Raw genomic sequence first — 20,521 nt, 5'->3', positions numbered from 1 at the left:
CCCTACTGCTTTTCTTGCCTTCAGTCTTTCAACTAATCCTGGGAAAGCTTCCAGATCACACATCCAAAAGTAGTGTGATCATGTTTCTGTGGGGGAAAAATTTGATGGTTTCACTGTGGTCAAAGAATGAAATTCAAATTCTAAGGCTAATCTAAGGAACCTCCTACAGGTTGATGCTAACTTTCTAGGCCTATCTTCTTAGTAGTCCCCTAATATTCAAAGCTTAGTAAGTATTTATTTAATTGAATTAATCTCCAAACTTTCTAAATAGAGATAACTGTGGTATTAAGAAGATTTTTTTATTTTAAGTAGCCAGGTTCAAGGGAAACATAAAAGGATGTTAAAATGAAAAACACAACGAACAAAGAAGTGTAAGAAAGTAGGAGCAGGATGCATGCCTTTTCTATAGTTTCAATAATGTTCATTTTCTCGAAGTTTCATACACTTTAACCTATGATCAACTTACTGAGTCATTTCTCGGAAGCCACAGAGTTTTATATCTTTACACTGAAACTGCAGAGATGACAGGATGACAAGAATGTCCTTAAGTTGCCAGACAGAACAGTTTTTAAAAATGCAAAGATTTAAAAAAAATGCTGTGGAGATATTAAGTGGGATCAGGTTATAAATCTTTTAAAAAATGAAATAATTTTGATTCTCATGGCATTAGCCAAGTACTGGGCTTCTTCAGTTTTCAAAATGGCACACTGTATCTGAGGACCTTGACTTCAGGCTCAGAGGTTAGCCTCCGATACAGGCAGATTCTTCTCAGTATATTGAGGGAATACTGCCTTTATGTTTCCCCCAAATTAGAAATACAAGCAGTTACTAATAAGGCCCTTATTCTAAAATCAAACACAATGCTAAAGCTTTACACTTTAATCTGATTTCGAAGGTCAAGGTCACACTTCCTTAGGAAAGATGGGAGGCAGGATTCGACACTGATCGGAGTCTCAGTCCTTGCTTTTATGTTCTGTGCTATGCAAAGACTACACTAACCAAGAGGGGAACTAGCAGATCTCAATACACGAGACTGACGTTAGCCAGAAAGACGAGACAGCTCCGCAGTCGACCAGAGGAGAGACCAGCAACCCCTGGAAATCCCCCGCGGCGACCGCCATCTTCTAGGGGCCGGGCCGGAAGTCGCGCGGCTGCAGACTGTGGTGGCCGGGCGGGGCCTAGCGCGGGGGCGGTGTGGCCCTGAATGAAGCTGGAGACTGGGGCGGGGCCTGAAGCGGGGGCGGGCTGTGCGGTTAGTCTAGGGACCCGGGGCGGGCCTGAGGAAGGGGCGGGGGCTGTGCGACTGGAGGCTGGGGCGGGCCTGCAGGCGAGGCGCGCGCCAGGTTGCTCGAAGCTGGAGGCCGGGGCGGGGGCTGAAGGCGGGACGGGGGCGGGGCCAAAAGCCGGCACCGGGAGGGGCCGACCCGGCCACAGTGGCTTACCCCACCTCACTTTCTCGAAACGTGCGGCCGCACTCTGCCGAGGAGGGCTTGGGGCGGGAGATGACGGTGATTTCCTCGCTGCTTGGCCCTCGGCAAGCACCGACTCCCTTCTCGCGGCCGCAGGGCTGCAGACGCAGCAGGTGAGCTAGGGCCCCTGGGCGCGGACCCGCCTAGCCCTGACTCTGCCTAGCGGGCACCCGATGCTCCCGCCCCCGCCCTTCGGGGCTGGGCTGGTGGATGGCGCCCGGCCCTCCCTCTGCAATCGGGCCCCGCGGCCAGCTGCCTGCGTCTGCTCGCCTCTGCCTCTCAGCGCCTGCCTTTGGCCCGAGTGGGACCACCTGGGAAGGCTTGCGCAGGAAGGGCGGCTTGTTCCCTCCCGTGGCAGAACAACCATTCCCAGTGTGGACAGCTCCTCACTGCACGTGTATCCACCCTGTCATTCTCCGACTCTTCCTTTTATCCCGCGGGTGGCCACAGTATCTGCCCTCCTGAAAGCATCTGCTCAGGTACCTAGAGCATTTTAGTTAACCATGACCTTGTGACTTCCATGCCCTGCAAAGTTGAGCGACCACCTTTTTCTTACCCGTTTGCCTTTTCCATTTCCACTGCTTTCCCAGGCGTTGGGTGGCAACTGCCCTCTGGACAGTATTTAGTTAGGGACTCTCCGCACTCCTTATCTGGAAGGGCTAAAGTCTGTCCCTGAAGATAAAGGAAGATGGAAATGCTCAGCGCTCCACACCATGGGTTCCCTAGGGAGGATATTTGGTCCCCAGCAAGTAGGTGGGAGTGGATGAATGGTATGACTGTTCGTATTGTAGAATTCTTTAGTAGTTTCTCACTGTATTGGGCTTTTCCCATGGGATAAAGGATGTCCATGTTTGAGAAATAGCCTAAGAGTTTACAGCTTTATCTTTGATGTTAACACACACCGTTTTCACTTAATAATTATTTGCAATTTATGTGGTTTGCAGAAGTTTTCTAAGTCAAATATGAAGGAGCCAGACGCAGTTTGTATACATAATTTCTCCAGTACCTGGTCCGGTGAACCGTCTTGTACTGTGACAGGTCAACTTGTTTGTTCTGTAACAAGCCTTATTTTTATAGATGAAAAGACTGGGTGTAATTTTTAAAAACTTCCCTTGCTATGGTTTCTGTTCATTTTTAAAATATGCTTTTGGAAACATATTTTCTTCACGTTTAAAATAGATTTAAGATGAGCCAGGAGTGGTGGCACAAGCCTGTAATCTCCCTGCTACACGACAGGCTGAGGCAGGAAGATTACAAGTTTAAGGCCAGCGATTTAGAGAAACCCTGTCTCAAAATAAGAAATAAAAAGGACTGGGATGTAACTCAGTGGTGGAGCAATCCTAGGTTCAATCCCTAGCACCTCTAAAAGAAAAAAAAAAGATTAGGATGGATAAAACTTTTAAATCCTTTTGATTGTTTTGACTTTTCCCTCAGCAGGTGTTGCTTTTATAATACTGGAAAACATTAAAAGAAACCTCATAGGAAGGAAGAAGTTACTTTTCAAAGTTTTTTCTTTTAATTTTCAATTAATTGAAAGTTAACTCTGGACATTGCTACAATTTTTTGACCATCAGAGAGAAAAATGAAGAGCTCCCTTTACTGTTAGCAGCTATTTAAGATCAAACTAAATTAAATTCAACCTCCCTTAATTTGATTATAAAACAGAAGCTGATAACTTCATGACATATGCTATCCTCTAGTTTAGTTGTAGGATCTTTAATACCTAGTATGTTTGGAGAACCAGGAATACATTTTATTAACTTTGTTACCATTCTTATTAGGACTATAGCTTCTAATAGCAATTGCTACCATTTCTTAAAGGCCTACTTTGTGATAAGCTGTGCATAAAATAGCCCATCTACCCAATATCCCTCTGAGAGGGTTTTTACTGTCATTTTACAGTTGAGGAAACTGAAATTCTGGGAGGTAGAGTCACTGACCCAAGGTGTTGGTAACTGTTATGGTCCAGAATCTGTTAGATTCTTTTCACTGAACTACTGTTAGTTACAATTGTTTTCAAAAAATATTGGACTACATTGATGTTTTTGTGGTCCAAATAAGAGGTTGTGGAGCAGTATGACTTATTAATGCTCCAAACAAAGAGAACTTTTGAAAAACATCAGAAGACTGGAATAGTTTATCACCTTCTTTACAACTGCCTTTCCAAGTCCACGTTTCTTAATGGCTCCAAATGTTTAACATCTTTGTTTACCAGCTGCTTCAAGTATGGGTATTTGTACCAATGAATAACTTTCCCAGGATATAATTTGATGCTCATTTGGTAAACTTCAAGTACGTGAGTGTTGTCAGGTTTGTTTATATTGAACCACTCCTGTCTAATCCTGGTAGAAAAATACTTGTCCTAATCCAGATTGAATGTAAGATTTTAAAGTGGTTTGGTTTATACAAGGATAGGATAGAGAAAACTCTCTTAACACATCCCCATATATCACCTGGTGATCTCTGGCCTGCCATGTGAGTCTTTTAATGTGCTAAGGATATTTGATAACTTAACCATGCAGGGTATTATAAATTTCAGGAAGCATGAGCCGTTTTACTTTCTGCCTTATATAAGGCCACTTTAGATGGTAAACCCAGAATAATTACTTAGAAATTGGCAATAATTATCAATTAACTTCAAATTACTAATAAAATTACTAATAAAAGCTGTTTAACTTGAGTCATCCAAACCTCTTCTTCATTGTGTCCCTGGCAGCAAGAGGAGAGTCTGATAATTTTTTGTCATATTAACATACAGAATTTGTTCTTTGTTGAGCATTTTTGGAACATCTTCATAAAGTTTTACAACATATTTGTGTTCTTTAACATTTTATGAACATCTTTAGAACATTTTAGAGCACATTTTGTGTTCTAGGGCCTGTTGCTATAGTGAAAAAAAATTAGAATATTTTATTATTCAGAAAAAAATTCCAGGGGGGGACTCAAGATGGCGGCGAAGGGAAGGCATCACCGCAGTGAGCTGCGTAACTAATCGGGAGAAAGTCGATGTGAAACGGCTAAAGGATATCTTGCTGGGAATTTCAAGTGAAATTGAGGTGCTCCAGAATCTAGTTGACAGATTTCCACCGGGTGAAGTTCGGCTGTGAGAGCTCTATTTCTCCGCACGGAGGGCCGCATAGCCTGACAGGCGTTCGCCCCGCGGCTGAAGTCCGTGGCGGCAGGGGGCCGGAGCGGCGGAGCAGCGATACGGATTCCGGGGGCCACCGCCAGTGGTACATTGGCAGCCCCTAGTGCTGAGTTCCGGCTTTTAGACAGAGGAGAGAAGCGGTCCAGCTTGGTTCCAGATACCGGTGGTCAGACCACAAAGGAGGACAGCAGCCGCCATTTCGGAGAGATGATGTAATCAACTCCATGTTCTACTGATCGCAGCCCATTCAACCACGGAACAGGTGACATAAGGCTGGTATTTGCCTGCGTCTAGCAGACAGAGTTCTTGCTCAGGCTCGGGACTGGGGATCTTGTGGAGAATACTACTAGGGGCTCGTGCCAGGCAAGGCGTGCGCCAGGCACTGAGCAGCTAGAGGCTGGTTTCCGGGACTAACCGAGCCCAGGTCTGAGGAAACTGCGGGGTCGGCCTGCGGAGGCCAGCTCCAAGTGGAGTGTGCGCTGAGCTTGGGCCGACTGAGTTCTGACTCCCGGAACAGTTTTGGCCTGGGGCTGGGGAACCCGCGCGGCTAGCTGGAGCCAGCTCCCAGCGGAGAGTGTATCGGGATCGGAGAGGCGGGGTTCCGGCTACCTAAGCTGCGTTGGCCCAAGGCTAGGGAACCGGCGGTGACTGCTTCTCAATCAGGGTCCTGCTGGGAGCGGTGGGGGCAGAGTGGAACTTCCACCTGTGCCCAGAGTAGAACAAGTGACCCGCCGGCGTGGTATCATGACACCCCAAACGCAGCTGGGGCTGAAGAGAGTTGCTGCCCACGCCTAGAATAGGACCAGCGACTTCGCGGCGCGGTAGTCAAGTAACCTCATTTGGAGTAGGGGCTGTGCAGACCTGCCATCTGAGCAAGTAGTGCAGGCAGGCAGACCTGCCGCCCAATGGCAAGTCAGGCCAGGTAGCTTGCCAGCGTGGTGGACACGTAACACCCAGGCAGTCGCGTCACACTGGTCGGAGTGGGGGCGCAGCAGGGTTGCCGCCCGAGTCCGGAGGGGGCTCAGCGAATCGCTGGAGAGGTAGTCAGATACCCCCCATTGGGAGTGGGGGCTGTGCAGAACTACGACCCACCGGCCTAGAGGTCTGCCAGCGTGGTAGATGTGTCACACCAATTGGAGTAGGGACCCACCAGAGTCGCCACCCACATCCAGATCTGGACAAACGACCCCAGGGTGTGGTAGTTACGTTACCACAATTGGAGTGGGGGTAAAGTAAAGCCGCCTCCCGGGCCCGAGGGGGGGGGCAGACCTGCGACCGATCAGCGAGGTAGACAGACCACCATAATTAGAGGAGGAGCACAGCTACTACCAGCCCAGCAAGGGAGGCTTCCCAACTATACAAGAGCAACGTAAATAAATAGGGGGTAAATTTCAAAAACACATCAGTTGCACCAAGCAGAAAGAAACGCCAGCAGTATGAAAAGACAAGGAAAGAAGGGACCACAAGCAATGCAGGTCAACTCAACTTTAGAAGAGGTAATAGCTGCAACAGATGGAATGTCAGATAAAGAGTTCAGGATATATATGCTTCAGATGATCTGGAGTCTCAAGGAAGACATGAGACAGCAAAATCAGTCAATGAAAGATCATATTGACAAACAAATCCAGGAAGTAAAAGATCAACTTCACAGGGAGATAGAGGAAATAAAAAATAAACAAATAGAAATACTAGAAATGCAGGAAAAAATAAACCAACTTAAAAACTCAATTGAGAATACTACCAGCAGAGTAGATCACTTAGAAGAGAGAACATCAGACAATGAAGACAAAGTATTTCAACTGGAAAAGAACATAGACAGCTCAGCAAGTCTGCTAAGAAACCATGAACAGAACATCCAAGAAATATGGGACAATATCAAAAGACCAAATTTAAGAGTCATTGGGATACAGGAAGGCACAGAGCTCCATACCAGAGGAATACACAGCCTATTCAATGAAATAATACGAGAAAACTTCCCAGACTTGAAGAATGAGACAGAATCCCAAATCCTAGAAGCCTACAGGATGCCGAATGTACAAAACCATAAGAGATCCACACCTAGACACATTATAGTGAAGATGTCCAACATACAGAATAAGGAAAGAATTTTAAAAGCTACAAGGGAAAGGAAGCAGATTACATTTAGGGGTAAACTAATTAGGATAACAGCTGATCTCTCAACACAGACTCTGAAAGCTAGAAGATCCTGGAATAACATATTTCAAACACTGAAAGAAAATGGGTTCCAACCAAGAATCGTGTATCCGGCAAAATTAAGCTTCAGGTTAGAAGATGAAATTAAAACCTTCCACGATAAACAAAAGTTAAAAGAATTCGCAGCTAGAAAACCATCTCTTCAAAAAATCCTTGGCAAAACATTGCAGGAAGAGGAAATGGAAAATAACATTGAAAACCAACAATGGGAGGTAGGACAGTAAAGGGGGAAAAGTAGTCAAAGAGGATAACAAATCAGGTTTAGTAACATCAACAAACAAATATGGATAGAAGTACAAACCATATCTCAATAATAACCCTAAATGTCAATGGCTTAAACTCACCAATTAAGAGACACAGGCTAGTAGAATGGATCACAAAACAAGACCCAACAATATGCTGTCTATAGGAGACGCATCTGATAGGAAAAGATATCCATAGACTGAAGGTGAAAGGTTGGGAAAAATCATACCACTCATATGGACAGCGGAAACAAGCAGGCATGTCCATACTCATATCTAATAAAATAGATTTCAAGCCAAAGCTAATCAAAAGGGATAAAGAAGGACACTTCATACTGTTCAAGGGAACCATAAACCAACAAGACATAACAATCATAAATATATACGCCCCAAATAATGGTGCAGCGGTGTTCATCAAGCAAACTCTTCTCAAGTTCAAGAGTCTAATAGACCACCATACAATCATCATGGGAGACTTCAACACACCTCTCTCACCACTGGACAGATCTTCCAAACAAAAGTTAAACAAGGAAACTATAGAACTCAACAACACAATTAACAACCTAGACTTAATTGACATATATAGACTATACCACCCAACATCAAGTAGTTACACTTTTTTTTCAGCAGCACATGGAACCTTCTCAAAAATAGACCATATATTATGTCACAGGGCAACTCTTAGACAATATAAAGGGGTAGAGATAATACCATGCATCTTATCTGATCATAATGGAATGAAACTGAAAATCAATGATAAAAGAAGAAAGGAAAAATCAAGCATCACTTGGAGAATGAACAACAGGTTGCTGAGTGACCTATGGGTTATTGAAGACATCAAGGAGGAAATTAAAAAATTCCTAGAGTTAAATGAAAACACGGACACAACATATCGGAATCTATGGGACACATTGAAAGCAGTCCTAAGAGGAAAATTCATTGGTTGGAGTTCATTCCTCAAAAAAGAAAAAACCAACAAATAAATGATCTCATACTTCATCTCAAAATCCTAGAAAAAGAGGAGCAAAACAACAGCAAAAGAAGTAGAAGGCAAGAAATAATCAAAATCAGAGCTGAAATTAATGAAATTGAAACAAAAGAAACAATTGAAAAAATTGACAAAACTAAAAGCTGGTTCTTTGAAAAAATAAATAAAATTGACAGACCCTTAGCCATGCTAACGAAGAGAAGAAGAGAGAGAACCCAGATTACTAGCATACGGGATGAAAAAGGCAATATCACAACAGACACTTCAGAAATACAGAAGATAATCAGAGACTATTTTGAAGCCTTATACTCCAATAAAATAGAAGATAGTGAAGGCATAGATAAATTCCTTAAGTCTTACGATCTGCCCAGATTGAACCAGGAGGATATAGACAACCTAAACAGACCAATAACAATAGAAGAAATAGAAGAAACCATCAAAAGACTACCAACTAAGAAAAGCCCAGGACTGGATGGGTATACAGCAGAGTTTTACAAAACCTTTAAAGAGGAACTAACACCAATACTTTTCAAGCTATTTCAGGAAATAGAAAAAAAGGGAGAACTTCCAAATTCATTCTACGAGGCCAACATCACCCTGATTCCGAAACCAGACAAAGACACTTCAAAGAAAGAAAACTACAGACCAATATCTCTAATGAACCTTGACGCAAAAATCCTTAATAAAATTCTGGCGAATCGGATTCAAATACATATCAAAAAAATTATACACCATGATCAAGTAGGATTCATCCCTGGGATGCAAGGCTGGTTCAATATACGGAAATCAATAAATGTTATTCACCACATCAATAGACTTAAAAATAAGAACCATATGATAGTCTCGATAGATGCAGAAAAAGCATTCGACAAAGTACAGCATCCCTTTATGTTCAAAACTCTAGAAAAATTAGGGATAACAGGATCATACCTCAACATTGTAAAAGCAATATATGATAAGCCACAGGCCAGCATCATTCTGAATGGAGAAAAATTGAAGGCATTCCCTCTAAGATCTGGTACAAGACAGGGATGCCCTCTCTCGCCACTTCTGTTCAACATAGTCCTCGAAACACTGGCCAGAGCAATTAGACAGACGAAAGAAATTAAAGGGATAAAAATTGGAAAAGAAGAACTTAAATTATCACTATTTGCAGATGATATGATTCTATACCTAGCAGACCCAAAAGGGTCTACAGAGAAGCTATTAGAGCTAATAAATGAATTCAGCAAAGTGGCAGGATATAAGATCAACACGCATAAATCAAAGGCATTTCTGTATATCAGCGACAAATCCTCTGAAACGGAAATGAGGACAACTACTCCATTCACAATATCCCCCCAAAAAATAAAATACTTGGGAATCAACCTAACAAAAGAGGTGAAAGATTTATACAATGAAAATTACAGAACCCTAAAGAAAGATATAGAAGAAGACCTTAGAAGATGGAAAAATATACCCTGCTCATGGATAGGCAGATCCAACATCATCAAAATGGCGATATTACCAAAAGTTCTCTATAAGTTCAATGCAATGCCAATCAAAATCCCAGCTGCATTTCTTGTAGAAATAGATAAAAGAATCATGAAATTCATATGGAATAATAAAAGACCCAGAATAGCAAAAACAATACTAAGCAGGAAGTGTGAATCAGGCGGTATAGCGATACCAGACTTCAAACTATACTACAGAGCAATAGTAACGAAAACAGCATGGTACTGGTACCAAAACAGGCGGGTGGACCAATGGTACAGAATAGAGGACACAGTAACCAATCCACAAAACTACAACTATCTTATATTTGATAAAGGGGCTAAAAGCATGCAATGGAGGAAGGATAGCATCTTCAACAAATGTTGTTGGGAAAACTGGAAATCCATTTGCACCAAAATGAATCTGAATCCCTATCTCTCGCCATGCACAAAAGTTAACTCAAAATGGATCAAGGAGCTTGATATTAAATCAGAGACATGGCATCTGATAGAAAAAAATGTTGGTTATGATCTTCATTCTGTGGGATTGGGCTCCAAATTCCTCAATAGGACACCCATAGCGCAAGAGTTAACAACTAGAATCAACAAATGGGACTTACTCAAACTAAAAAGTTTTTTCTCAGCAAAAGAAACAATAAGAGAGATAAACAGGGAGCCTACATCCTGGGAACAAATCTTTACTCCACACACTTCAGATAGAGCCCTAATAACCAGAATATACAAAGAACTCAAAAAATTAGACAATAAGATAACAAATAACCCAGTCAATAAATGGGCCAAGGACCTGAACAGACACTTCTCAGAGGAGGACATACAGTCAATCAATAAGTACATGAAAAAATGCTCACCATCGCTAGCAGTCAGAGAAATGCAAATCAAAACCACCCTAAGATACCATCTCACCCCAGTAAGATTGGCAGCCATTAGGAAGTCAAACAACAATAAGTGCTGGAGAGCATGCGGGGAAAAGGGTACTCTTGTTCATTGTAGGTGGGACTGCAAATTGGTGCAGCCAATTTGGAAAGCAGTATGGAGATTTCTTGGAAAGCTGGGAATGGAACCACCATTTGACCCAGCTATTCCCCTTCTCGGTCTGTTCCCTAAAGACCTAATAAGAGCATGTTACAGGGACACTGCTACATCGATGTTCATAGCAGCACAATTCACGATAGCAAGATTGTGGAATCAGCCTAGATGCCCTTCAATAGATGAATGGATAAAAAATGTGGCATTTATACACAATGGAGTATTACTCTGCATTAGAAAATGACAAAATCATAGAATTTGGAGGGAAATGGATGGCATTAGAGCAGATTATGATAAGTGAAGCTAGTCAATCTTTAAAAAACAAATACCAAATGACTCCTTTGATATAAGGGGAGGAAATAAGGACAGGGTAGGGACGAAGAGCTTGAGAAGAAGATGTACATTTACAGGGTTGAGAGGTGGGAGGGAAAGGAAGTGAGAAGGGAAATCGCATGGAAATGGAAGGTGATCCTCAGGGTTATACAAAATGACATATAAGAGGAAAGGAGGGGTAAGACAAGATAATACAAATGGAAGAAATGATTTACAGTAGAAGGGGTAGAGAGAGAAAAGGGGAGGGGAGGGGGGATAGGAGAGAATAGGACAGACAGCAGAATACATCAGACATTAGAAAGGCAATATGTCAATCAATGGAAGGGTAACTGATGTGATACAGCAATCTGTATACGGGGTAAAATTGGGAGTTCATAACCCACTTGAATCAAACTGTGAAATATGATGTATTAAGAACTATGTAATGTTTTGAACGACCAACAATAAAAAAAAAAATTCCACAAACTAGAGAATGCCTGAAAGAGAACATTGATCCATGAAAGGTTAGCGAGCTTATTTAAGTACAAGATACTGTTTTAGTGATTCATTAAACAAGAACTTTTTTTTCAGTGTTTCTTGTGTGCCAGATACTATGCTAGATGTTAGGGACACAGCAGTGAACAAAGACATGCTTAGTTCTTTCTTCTGTTACACTTAATGTCTGGTGAGGGAGACAGACATAAGTTCTATGTCACTCTAATATATAGTATAATTACAAAATGAGAAAAAAGTGGTTAAAGGTAAGGATAATCATTCCATTTGAAAGAGACTTGACTTGGCTAATTAATTATATGGTTTAGGAGGATCGGTAGGTGTTAATTATGTACAGAGTGGTAGACAGGTAGGTAGGGAATGTTTTAGAGTGGTTTTGCATGTGCAAAGTCGCTGTGGTACAAAGGAACTCTTGGGCCAGTCAGTATGTGTAGGTTGATGGAATGCCATCATTTTTTCATAATTTTGTCTTTCATGCTCTCATATTCAATCTAAAGTTATATTTAGCTTTGTTTAATTCACCAGATGTGATCATAAGGACTTTACTTGAATAGGCTCACGTTTTTGTGAGGTATAGACTGTTATTGCCATTTCACAGATTAAGTGAGGCATAGAAAAGTTAAAATTATTGGTTCAAAGTTGATAAGTGATGCTATACTGTATTCTTTTTCCTTATACTCAATTATGATCACACTCTGGAAGGGACTCAGAATGACTCCTTGGTCATCCCCTGATAATTTCTGAAATTTCCAGAGAATCTGGATGCAAGTGGACAACAACAGAGACTCTGTGGATCCCATCTCTTAAATACTAGATACCTCAGTTGTGGATCACTGGAGAGAAGAGCCTCAGGGTTTCACTGCAGCTGTAATATTTGTGCATCTTATTTAACATATGTTGGATAGGAATGTAGAGTAGCAATACAAATGTTTGAGCTGATCTACCTTAGAGACTAAAAATGTTAATGTTAGTATCCTCCCCACCTCCACTTTATTTCCATTGTATTTTTCCTTGGTGATCGTTGAAGGAAGTATGTATAATTATTTAACCGTTTAATAAGTAAATAATTCTAAATTTGCAGTATTTCCTTTCACCTAGAATTCTTCATATTGTTACACTGAATTTTCTTTTCTTTTCAGAGATCTGACCAGAGTTGGAGAGTGAGAGAAAATGGATTCCTTTTCTAATTTGCCTACAGAGAACTCAACCATTGCCATCAATGTATCTGAGACTTCATCTACCACAGTAACACATGGATTCAATTCCACTAATGATTCACCTTCAATGTCAATAACAAGGCTTTTTCCAGCCTTACTAGAATGCTTTGGCATAGTCCTTTGTGGCTACATAGCAGGAAGGGCCAATGTCATAACATCAACACAGGCTAAAGGACTGGGAAATTTTGTCTCCAGATTTGCACTTCCGGCTTTATTATTCAAAAACATGGTTGTACTTAACTTTTCCAATGTAGATTGGGCATTCTTATACAGTATCTTAATTGGCAAAGCTTCTGTGTTTTTCATTGTATGTGTATTAACCTTACTGGTTGCCAGTCCTGATAGTCGATTTAGCAAAGCTGGACTCTTCCCTATTTTTGCTACACAAAGTAATGACTTTGCATTGGGATACCCTATAGGTAAGTTCTTTGTTGTTTTTTTTTCAATTTTTAAAAAATTCAGGTGTTTAAGGAGGTAACAAATATAAGGTTTAAATCTAAACATTTGTTAGTAATAGATTCTTATTCTTGAATTTAAGAAATCTTTCATATTTTTATCTTAAGTATATCATAAATTAGGATGGATTGTAATTTTCCCTCAACATAGGAGTTTAAGGATCCTTTAAACACCTACCTAAAATAAATGGTCATATCCTCATAACCTTTGTAAATATTCTTTCTAGTAGTATTCTATTTCTTCTTAAAAATCACATATGAAAGAAATATAATTTCCCAGAAGGGCTCAAATTCTGATTTAAATCATGTAAAGAAAACTTACATTTATATAAAAATAGTCGTTACTAAGTATTAGCATTAGAAATTTATGCTCATTAAGAGTGATATTTTTCCCTTCTTTATTTTTCTTACTATATATATATGTTTGGTTTTACTTTAAAAATTGTTTTGAAGCTTTTATTTTTTTCAAAATTTCAGAGTATTTTCATTGAAGTTAAATTATTATTTAAGAACAGAAATGGTAAGGGTATTTTTATCTTTCCATCTCTTTAAGCAGCCTAATTTTATGTTTCTATATGTGTATGTTTTCCTGAAAAACAATAAATAAACCAAATTGAGATGTTGGGGTATCTTGGAAGGAAACGTACTCTATTTTTCAGAACACTCGGTCACCAAGAAAAAGTACACCTACTAGCTTCTTTTTTATATTTTAAAATTAAAGTTATGTGTATTTTGATCATGAATCGCAATGTGCAGACATGACTTGTATGGATATAGTCATTCATTCACTCGTAAAGCACTGTTATATACCAGTGACTGTGCCTGCTGCTAAGAATACCCCTGTAAACAAATAAGTAGTGTAGAGGCACAGGAATGAGAAGATGCCATTTGAGACAAGGTGGTCAGTTAAGGTTTATTTGATGACATCTTCTGAGCAGAAATGTGATTGGAATTTTAAAGTATACAACTGAAATCTACCATTAGCTTTTTTAAAAAAATTTATTTTTATGGGTGTAGATGGACACAATACCTTTATTTTTATGTAGTGCTGAGGATCGAACCTGGGTCCCACCCATGTTAGGCAAGCGCTCTACCGCTGAGCCATGATCCCAGCCCCTCTACCATTAACTTTTAAGTTTCTTATCTATTCATTTCATCCTCTCTTCCCACCCCCAATTTATTTCACCACTGGTACCAAAGAGACTCTAGTGAACTATACTTCATACCTTTTTCCACCTTTGACCTTTCTCCATCTCACTTACCCAAAATTTAAAAATACCAAAGAAATCAAATCATGAGTAAAGCAGGAGCCTTAGTAGATGGAAAACTAGAATCTTAGGTAACTGAGCTATAAATAGTAACAAACTAAATAGGTGTTCCTTTAAGGTTATTGAATTTTAAAGGAAAAGATTTTTGGAAATAGAAGATCGAGGAGTTAATGTGTTTGACCATTTCCTTAGAACTAATAACAGATTAGTCAATATATTTATGATATAAGAAATTCAGAAGTGGCTCAGTACCATGGTTTATATATTTAATGAATATTGCTTATCTTACTTTGACATCAATTAGAAGTATATTAGTTTCATATAATCTCATAGATTAGTAAACCCATAACTAAACAAAACTAACATTTGTAACTTTGTAGTTTACAGAGTACTTTCTTACACTTATCTCATTTGAATAGGGCAGATACTATTATCCTCATTTTCAAATAAGGAGATAAGCTTACAGAGATTGTTTTATTCCAGGTCACACAGCTAACAGGTGACTGAGATCCAAACCTAAGTTTTCTGATTCTAAGTCCTGGGCATTCTCTTATGCCACATAGTTATATAACATGCCAAGTTTATCTCAGAACACCCAACCAGCCCTTGTTATACATTATTTTCAGAAAGAATCAAAATTCTTTGTCCCTATAGTATTCCTAAATTTTCCATGAAATGAGCAGTAATGAAAAAAAGATCTATTAGATGAATTAATCAAATTTTTTATCAAGGCAGAATATCTAAATAAAGAATATAACCAGCCATTCTCATCCTGCTCTTCTTGTGTCCCATGTTGTTTTAGTGAATCTTGTAAAATCATGTTGGGCATGTGCTTGCCCAAATTTCTTTGATGTGTATGCCAATTTTGGGTTGCAATTTTTGTATTTTATTTTATTTTTTTTTACTCCCAAATAATAAGAACTCTTGTAACATTAGGTTGTAGTCTATAATTTTACTAAAACCCAATAACATAGACAACTTTCTCATATGCCTTCAGATTGGAAAATGTGATACTGAACTATATAGACATATATCTGCTCCTGGGTGAGGTTGTTTATTATTTCTGCCTGTGTCCATCTGCCTTTTGGCCTTGTACAGGGTGAACAGAGAAGCCTCTCCAGAGAGAAGACCTTTCTGTTTGTTCTGTAGCCTCTCCCAAGAATTCCCACTCTCTTGTTCACAGAGGAGCATCAATTGGGAGTTCTAAAAAGATGTCCTTTTTAAGACATTTATTCCATATCTGTCCAATTTATAGGTGACTTGAAAAATGCTAGCAAGGAAAAGGCAGATAAGTTAATGAATAAAGAAAAAGGGTAGTCACATTTGCTTTTTTGAATACCATGACATTTATAATGGTCTATAAAATTACATTAAAGTGATTTTTCTTTTTTACTCAAGTGACAGAATAGTGCATTATGACAGACTTTTTAAAAAGCCCACTGTTGTTTATAACAATTATTTTCAAAAGTACTTTAAAAATCCAAGTGTAGAAGAAACCAAGAATCTACCAAGGTGAAATGTTGATTTCAGCAAATCAGAATGGTTCCCTGCCTCTGTCATTAAAAGATACTAATAGGGCATAGTTAAGTCCTATAATTTATTCTTCAAACAATGCTGATAGCATAAGTACCCTGACTAATCATAATTATGCCCTAGTGCTTGAGCTGTAAACAGAAAGGAAATGAAGCATTTAACTATATGCCATTATATAATAGAATGATCTTGTCAGAGTCTTTGTGTTATTTGCTAGAGATTGAAACCCTGCAGGAATCAAAATAGGAGCCACAGTAGGTGGCTAATTTTATCTCTTAGTTCTTCAAAGCTATATAATAAGTCCTCATAATGGGATTCCTCCCTCCCTCCACGAGCCTTATTTATAAGCATTAATTAATTAGAACTTAATAGTTGATATAATGATTATAAATCTAATTTTAGTTACTGTAGGTTTCCATGTTCATATGTAATTTCTTTTCAGATTTAGAAACCATCTTCAGATTGATAACAGAAAAGCAATGCCAATTTATAGATAAAGATATAATGTTAAATAATTATGCAAGTGAATGGCTGACATAGACTAAAATTCCCATGTTGAACCCTATTCTTCTAGTAATTTAATAAGCATCTAATTACAATTTTTGCTCCCCCACTAGACTATACTTCTTTTGCCTTTGAACACTTGTTCAGCTGAGCTTAAAAACCCCAATTGTAACTAGCTTGTAAATATTCATAGTGTTAAAAAATACTTATAGGATTTCAGTTTGGAGGAATAAGTTCAAGAGATGCATTGTAAAACATGGTGACTACAGTTAATGTCTTATATTTTTTAAAATTGCTAAGAGTAGATTATAAGTGTTTTTATAACAAAAATGATAAGTATGTGATTAGCTCCATTTAGCCATTCCCCAATGTATACAAACAACATGTACAAATAATTATGTTTAATTTTTATTTGTCAATTAAAAAATAGATTTTCTAAAAGCAAAAACAGCTGGGCACATTGGCACATGTTCATAACACCAGTTACGTGTGAGTCTAAGGAGGTTTGCAAGTTGAGGCTAGCCTCAATAACTTAATGAGACCCTCTCTCAAAAACAGGCTGGGGAATGTAGGTCAGTGGTAGAATGCCCCTGGGTTCAATCTGCAGAACTCCTCCCAACACACACAAAAGCAAAAAACATGAAAAACTGATCTAAAAAGAAATGGATTAATTGATGTTGATTAGATAAAAAATTATTGTGTGTTACAAAATACATTTTTGCTAGTCTGAAAACTTTAGCATTCATTGATGGGAAGTTAATCCCATTCAGCAAGTATTTTCAGATTTGTTCAGCACTGTGCTGGGGACTGTGGGTCATAAAATGATGCCTTTAAGGAACTTAGAATTTGCCAAGGTGGTACTAATATGGAACAAAATACCATAGCATTCCAGTGGAGAGATTATTGATGTAAACTGAAGACTTGGTGGAAGAAGTAGCATGAGAGACTGGCTTTAAATAGCAGCCAAGACTCAGGACTAAGAAAGGAAAAAGAGGGTGCTGGGTGCAGTTGTATGTAACCCCAGTGACTAAGGAGGCTGAGGTAGGTGAATTCCAAATTCAGTTGTGGCAACTGGGCTGTTTATGTCAAAAGAGGTTTTTTTGTTTTGTTTTGTTTTGTTCTTTAATTATTTATTCTAATTTGTTATACATGGTGGCAGAATACAATTCATTTCATATTACACATATGGCTCAGTTGGTAGAGTGCTTGCCTCGCATGCACAAGGCCCTGGGTTCAATCCCCAGCACCACAAAAAAAAGGCTTTATAGTTGTTGTTTTTTTTAACATTTATTTTTTAGGTGTAGATGGACACAATGCCTTTATTTTTTATGTGGTGCTGAGGATCAAACCCGGGTCCCGTCTGTACTAGGCAAGTTCTCTACCGCTGAGCCACAATCCCAACCCTATAGTTCTTCTTGTGGACAGTGAGAACCGTGGGATAATGTTGACTTTTGACAGTTATGATTTGTTAACAGTAAATAAAATTGATGAAGGGAGTAATTGAAAAAATCCAAAATAATGTATTTTAGTAATACATTAGGTAGTCTAATTTTGAGACTTCTAACTAGTAACAGTAGTAAGAATCAAGCAGAGAAAATAAAGAAGATCCTGCCAAAGAAGAAAGTAAACACGGTGGTTCCTCTAATCTGCCAGGAATATGTTCCAGGACCCCTAGTGGATGCCTGAAACTGAGGGTACCAATGTTTTAATCCTATACACACATACCTACCTAAAAGAAAATTAAATTTATAAATTAGGCACAGTAAGAGATTAACTATAATAACTAACAATAAAGAACAATCATAATAATATTCTTCTGAAATAAAAGTCATGTGAATATAGTCTCTCTTTTCTTTCAGAATATCTCATCCTACCACATACTCACCCTTCTTGTTGTTGACCTCAGGTTACTGAACCTGAGGAAAGCAAAAACACTGTTTGATGATTGGGCAGCCTTAGGTAATAAAACTGGTTGCTCAAAGTTGCATTGAGCTCCTAAAACAATCAGAATCTATTATGTGATGAGGACTACTAATGTACCAGGAAAGTAAATTTCAGAAAAAGGTCATTAATATAAGTGGCTTTGAGTAGATCATACAACTGTAAGTTGTTAGAGGAAACACCTTTGCATTGTAGTGTGCCTGCTTAGGGAAAATTCTTATACTCAGATTTAAAACAAGACATTTCCAAAATATCCACTCAAGTTAAAAACTGAGTGGTGAGCAGGTATCTTTCTCTTAGCGATAGAATGTTTAATTAGAAGTAAAATGAACCTTATGAATCATGAAAGAAAACCACTAAGAGTTATAAAGCTAGCATAATTTAGAATTCAGTGAAAATTATGAAACTTTGTATAATCAAATATCTTTTAACTTCTTCATTTTGGAGATATAATAGAACTTCCTATGTTCTTTGCTGAAAAATGCGGGGTGGGGGTGAATTTTATACAAAGAAGATTTTGGCTAATGAGAGCAAGGTGAACTTCTAAAGGTTATATAATCTAGTTACATAACTTTAACGGGTCATGCACATGATATTAACTGAACTTATGTATCCCGAGTAATTAAACAACTATGTTTTCCTGCCTGTGTCACTTTATCTTAATATAAACAGAGAAACCTAATCTTTACATTTTTCCACAAGATTGAGTCTCTCCTTGGCGACTGGCTGTCCACGTTTTATCTTTTTCAATTTCAATTCTGTATCAGTTTTTCTATTTGGGACCTACTGCCAAAAATGTGCCCACAGACCAAGTTATTTATTCCATGACTCTAAATTGCCCTAATAATCCCAGACCAGGCCACCAACCCTTAACTCCTCCAGGAAACTGTTAGAAGTCAGATCCAATCCACTTAACTCCCTCCAAGGAAACACATCTTATATAGTATCAGATTCTAAAGTCATCATGGATACTCAAACCCTTGGGAAAATTCCTTAAAATTACCTATAATACACAGCACACATACTTTGTCTTATTCTATTTCCTATAACTCTAACATAGCCAGACTTTTTCTTGAGCCTTATTGTTCTTTAATGAACAAAAGGTGAAATAATTAGTTTGTACTTGAGAACATGCTATATGAGAAAAAAAGATTTTGTTTTCCCAAGAAGGTATAGTTGAATGTGTATTTATCAAACGTACATTTATGTAACTCCACAAACGTTTGTTAGATCCAACTTTCTGTCCCTACTTGCTTAGTGTCTTCACAGGTTTTCAGTATTCATTGCCTTTCATTCCCTCTCAAATGGAGGATACTCATTACCCCATAGCCTACATACCACCTGAGCCAGAGGTAGGTGAGACTGGCATCCTCACCTGGCTAGCTGCTGTGAACCACTGCTAATCCATTGCTCCCTACTCTGTTGTTGACAACTATTTTGAAGTTCATGCTATCTGTCCAGTCTGTTCATCCTCATTGCTTTCATCTTCTGACTTCATTCTAGCCATCTCCCCTCATTCATTGAAGACTTTACTGTCCTGCTTGCTGTCATCTTCTTTGTCCTAAGTCCTGCTGTTCTCTTGTTTGACTTTAGCATCCTTGTGAACTTCCCATCAAATTCTCCGCCCTCTAGATCCCTTGGCCTCCTCATCTCTAATGATAACTTTACTCCTTGTCAGTGAACAACTCCCGTGGCCACTTTCTGGACCTAGTGATCTGGAAAATATTAAACTCAACTCACTATCTGACCTATTCTGAATCCTATACTTCCAACTGCACTTAATTCTCGAGCTTCATAAGGGCCTCCAGTCCCTGACCTCTCTACTTTCAGTCAGTCACCTCCCATCTTTACTTCTTTTCCTATACAGTGTGGACTCCATTACTTCAGTGCTCATTTTTAGTTCCTTTTCTCTACACCTTCCTCAGTCCTCTGAAATCTGACTTATGCCTCATGACTCCAATGAAGCTGCTCTCTCCAGGGATACAGTCAATCACTTTGTTGCTATTACTACTTAAACATTTAGTTTGATACTAGATTTTTATTTTTATTGTTTCTTTTAAAACTTTTACAGTTCTGCCTTTTTTATGTTTGTTTTTGAAGACTAATCTTAGATCCTAGATAGTAAAAATTAATTATGTTTTACTAAAAATAATTTTAGGGGGCTGGGGTTGTAGCTCAGCGGTAGAGCACTTGCCTAG

The 20,521-nt window shown here is 38.9% G+C and overlaps 1 protein-coding gene across 1 annotated transcript in view; it reads left to right on the top strand.

The window, feature by feature from the left end:
• The first annotated feature begins 1,886 nt into the window (after positions 1-1,886).
• The window catches only part of LOC144251805 (lysosomal cholesterol signaling protein-like), a 48,245-nt gene continuing 29,610 nt past the window's right edge, over positions 1,887-20,521 (top strand). The window contains exons 1-2 of the mRNA XM_077794527.1: positions 1,887-1,948; positions 12,545-13,041. Of these exons, the coding sequence (XP_077650653.1) occupies positions 12,576-13,041 (466 nt within the window). The 5' untranslated portion in view covers positions 1,887-1,948; positions 12,545-12,575. The remainder of the gene's footprint in view (positions 1,949-12,544; positions 13,042-20,521) is intronic.

The sequence above is a fragment of the Urocitellus parryii genome, unplaced genomic scaffold, assembly GCF_045843805.1.
Source record: "Urocitellus parryii isolate mUroPar1 unplaced genomic scaffold, mUroPar1.hap1 Scaffold_228, whole genome shotgun sequence".
Lineage (NCBI taxonomy): Eukaryota > Metazoa > Chordata > Mammalia > Rodentia > Sciuridae > Urocitellus > Urocitellus parryii.
Note: the sequence above shows the minus strand (reverse complement) of the source record. Positions and strands in the feature narration are given on the sequence as shown.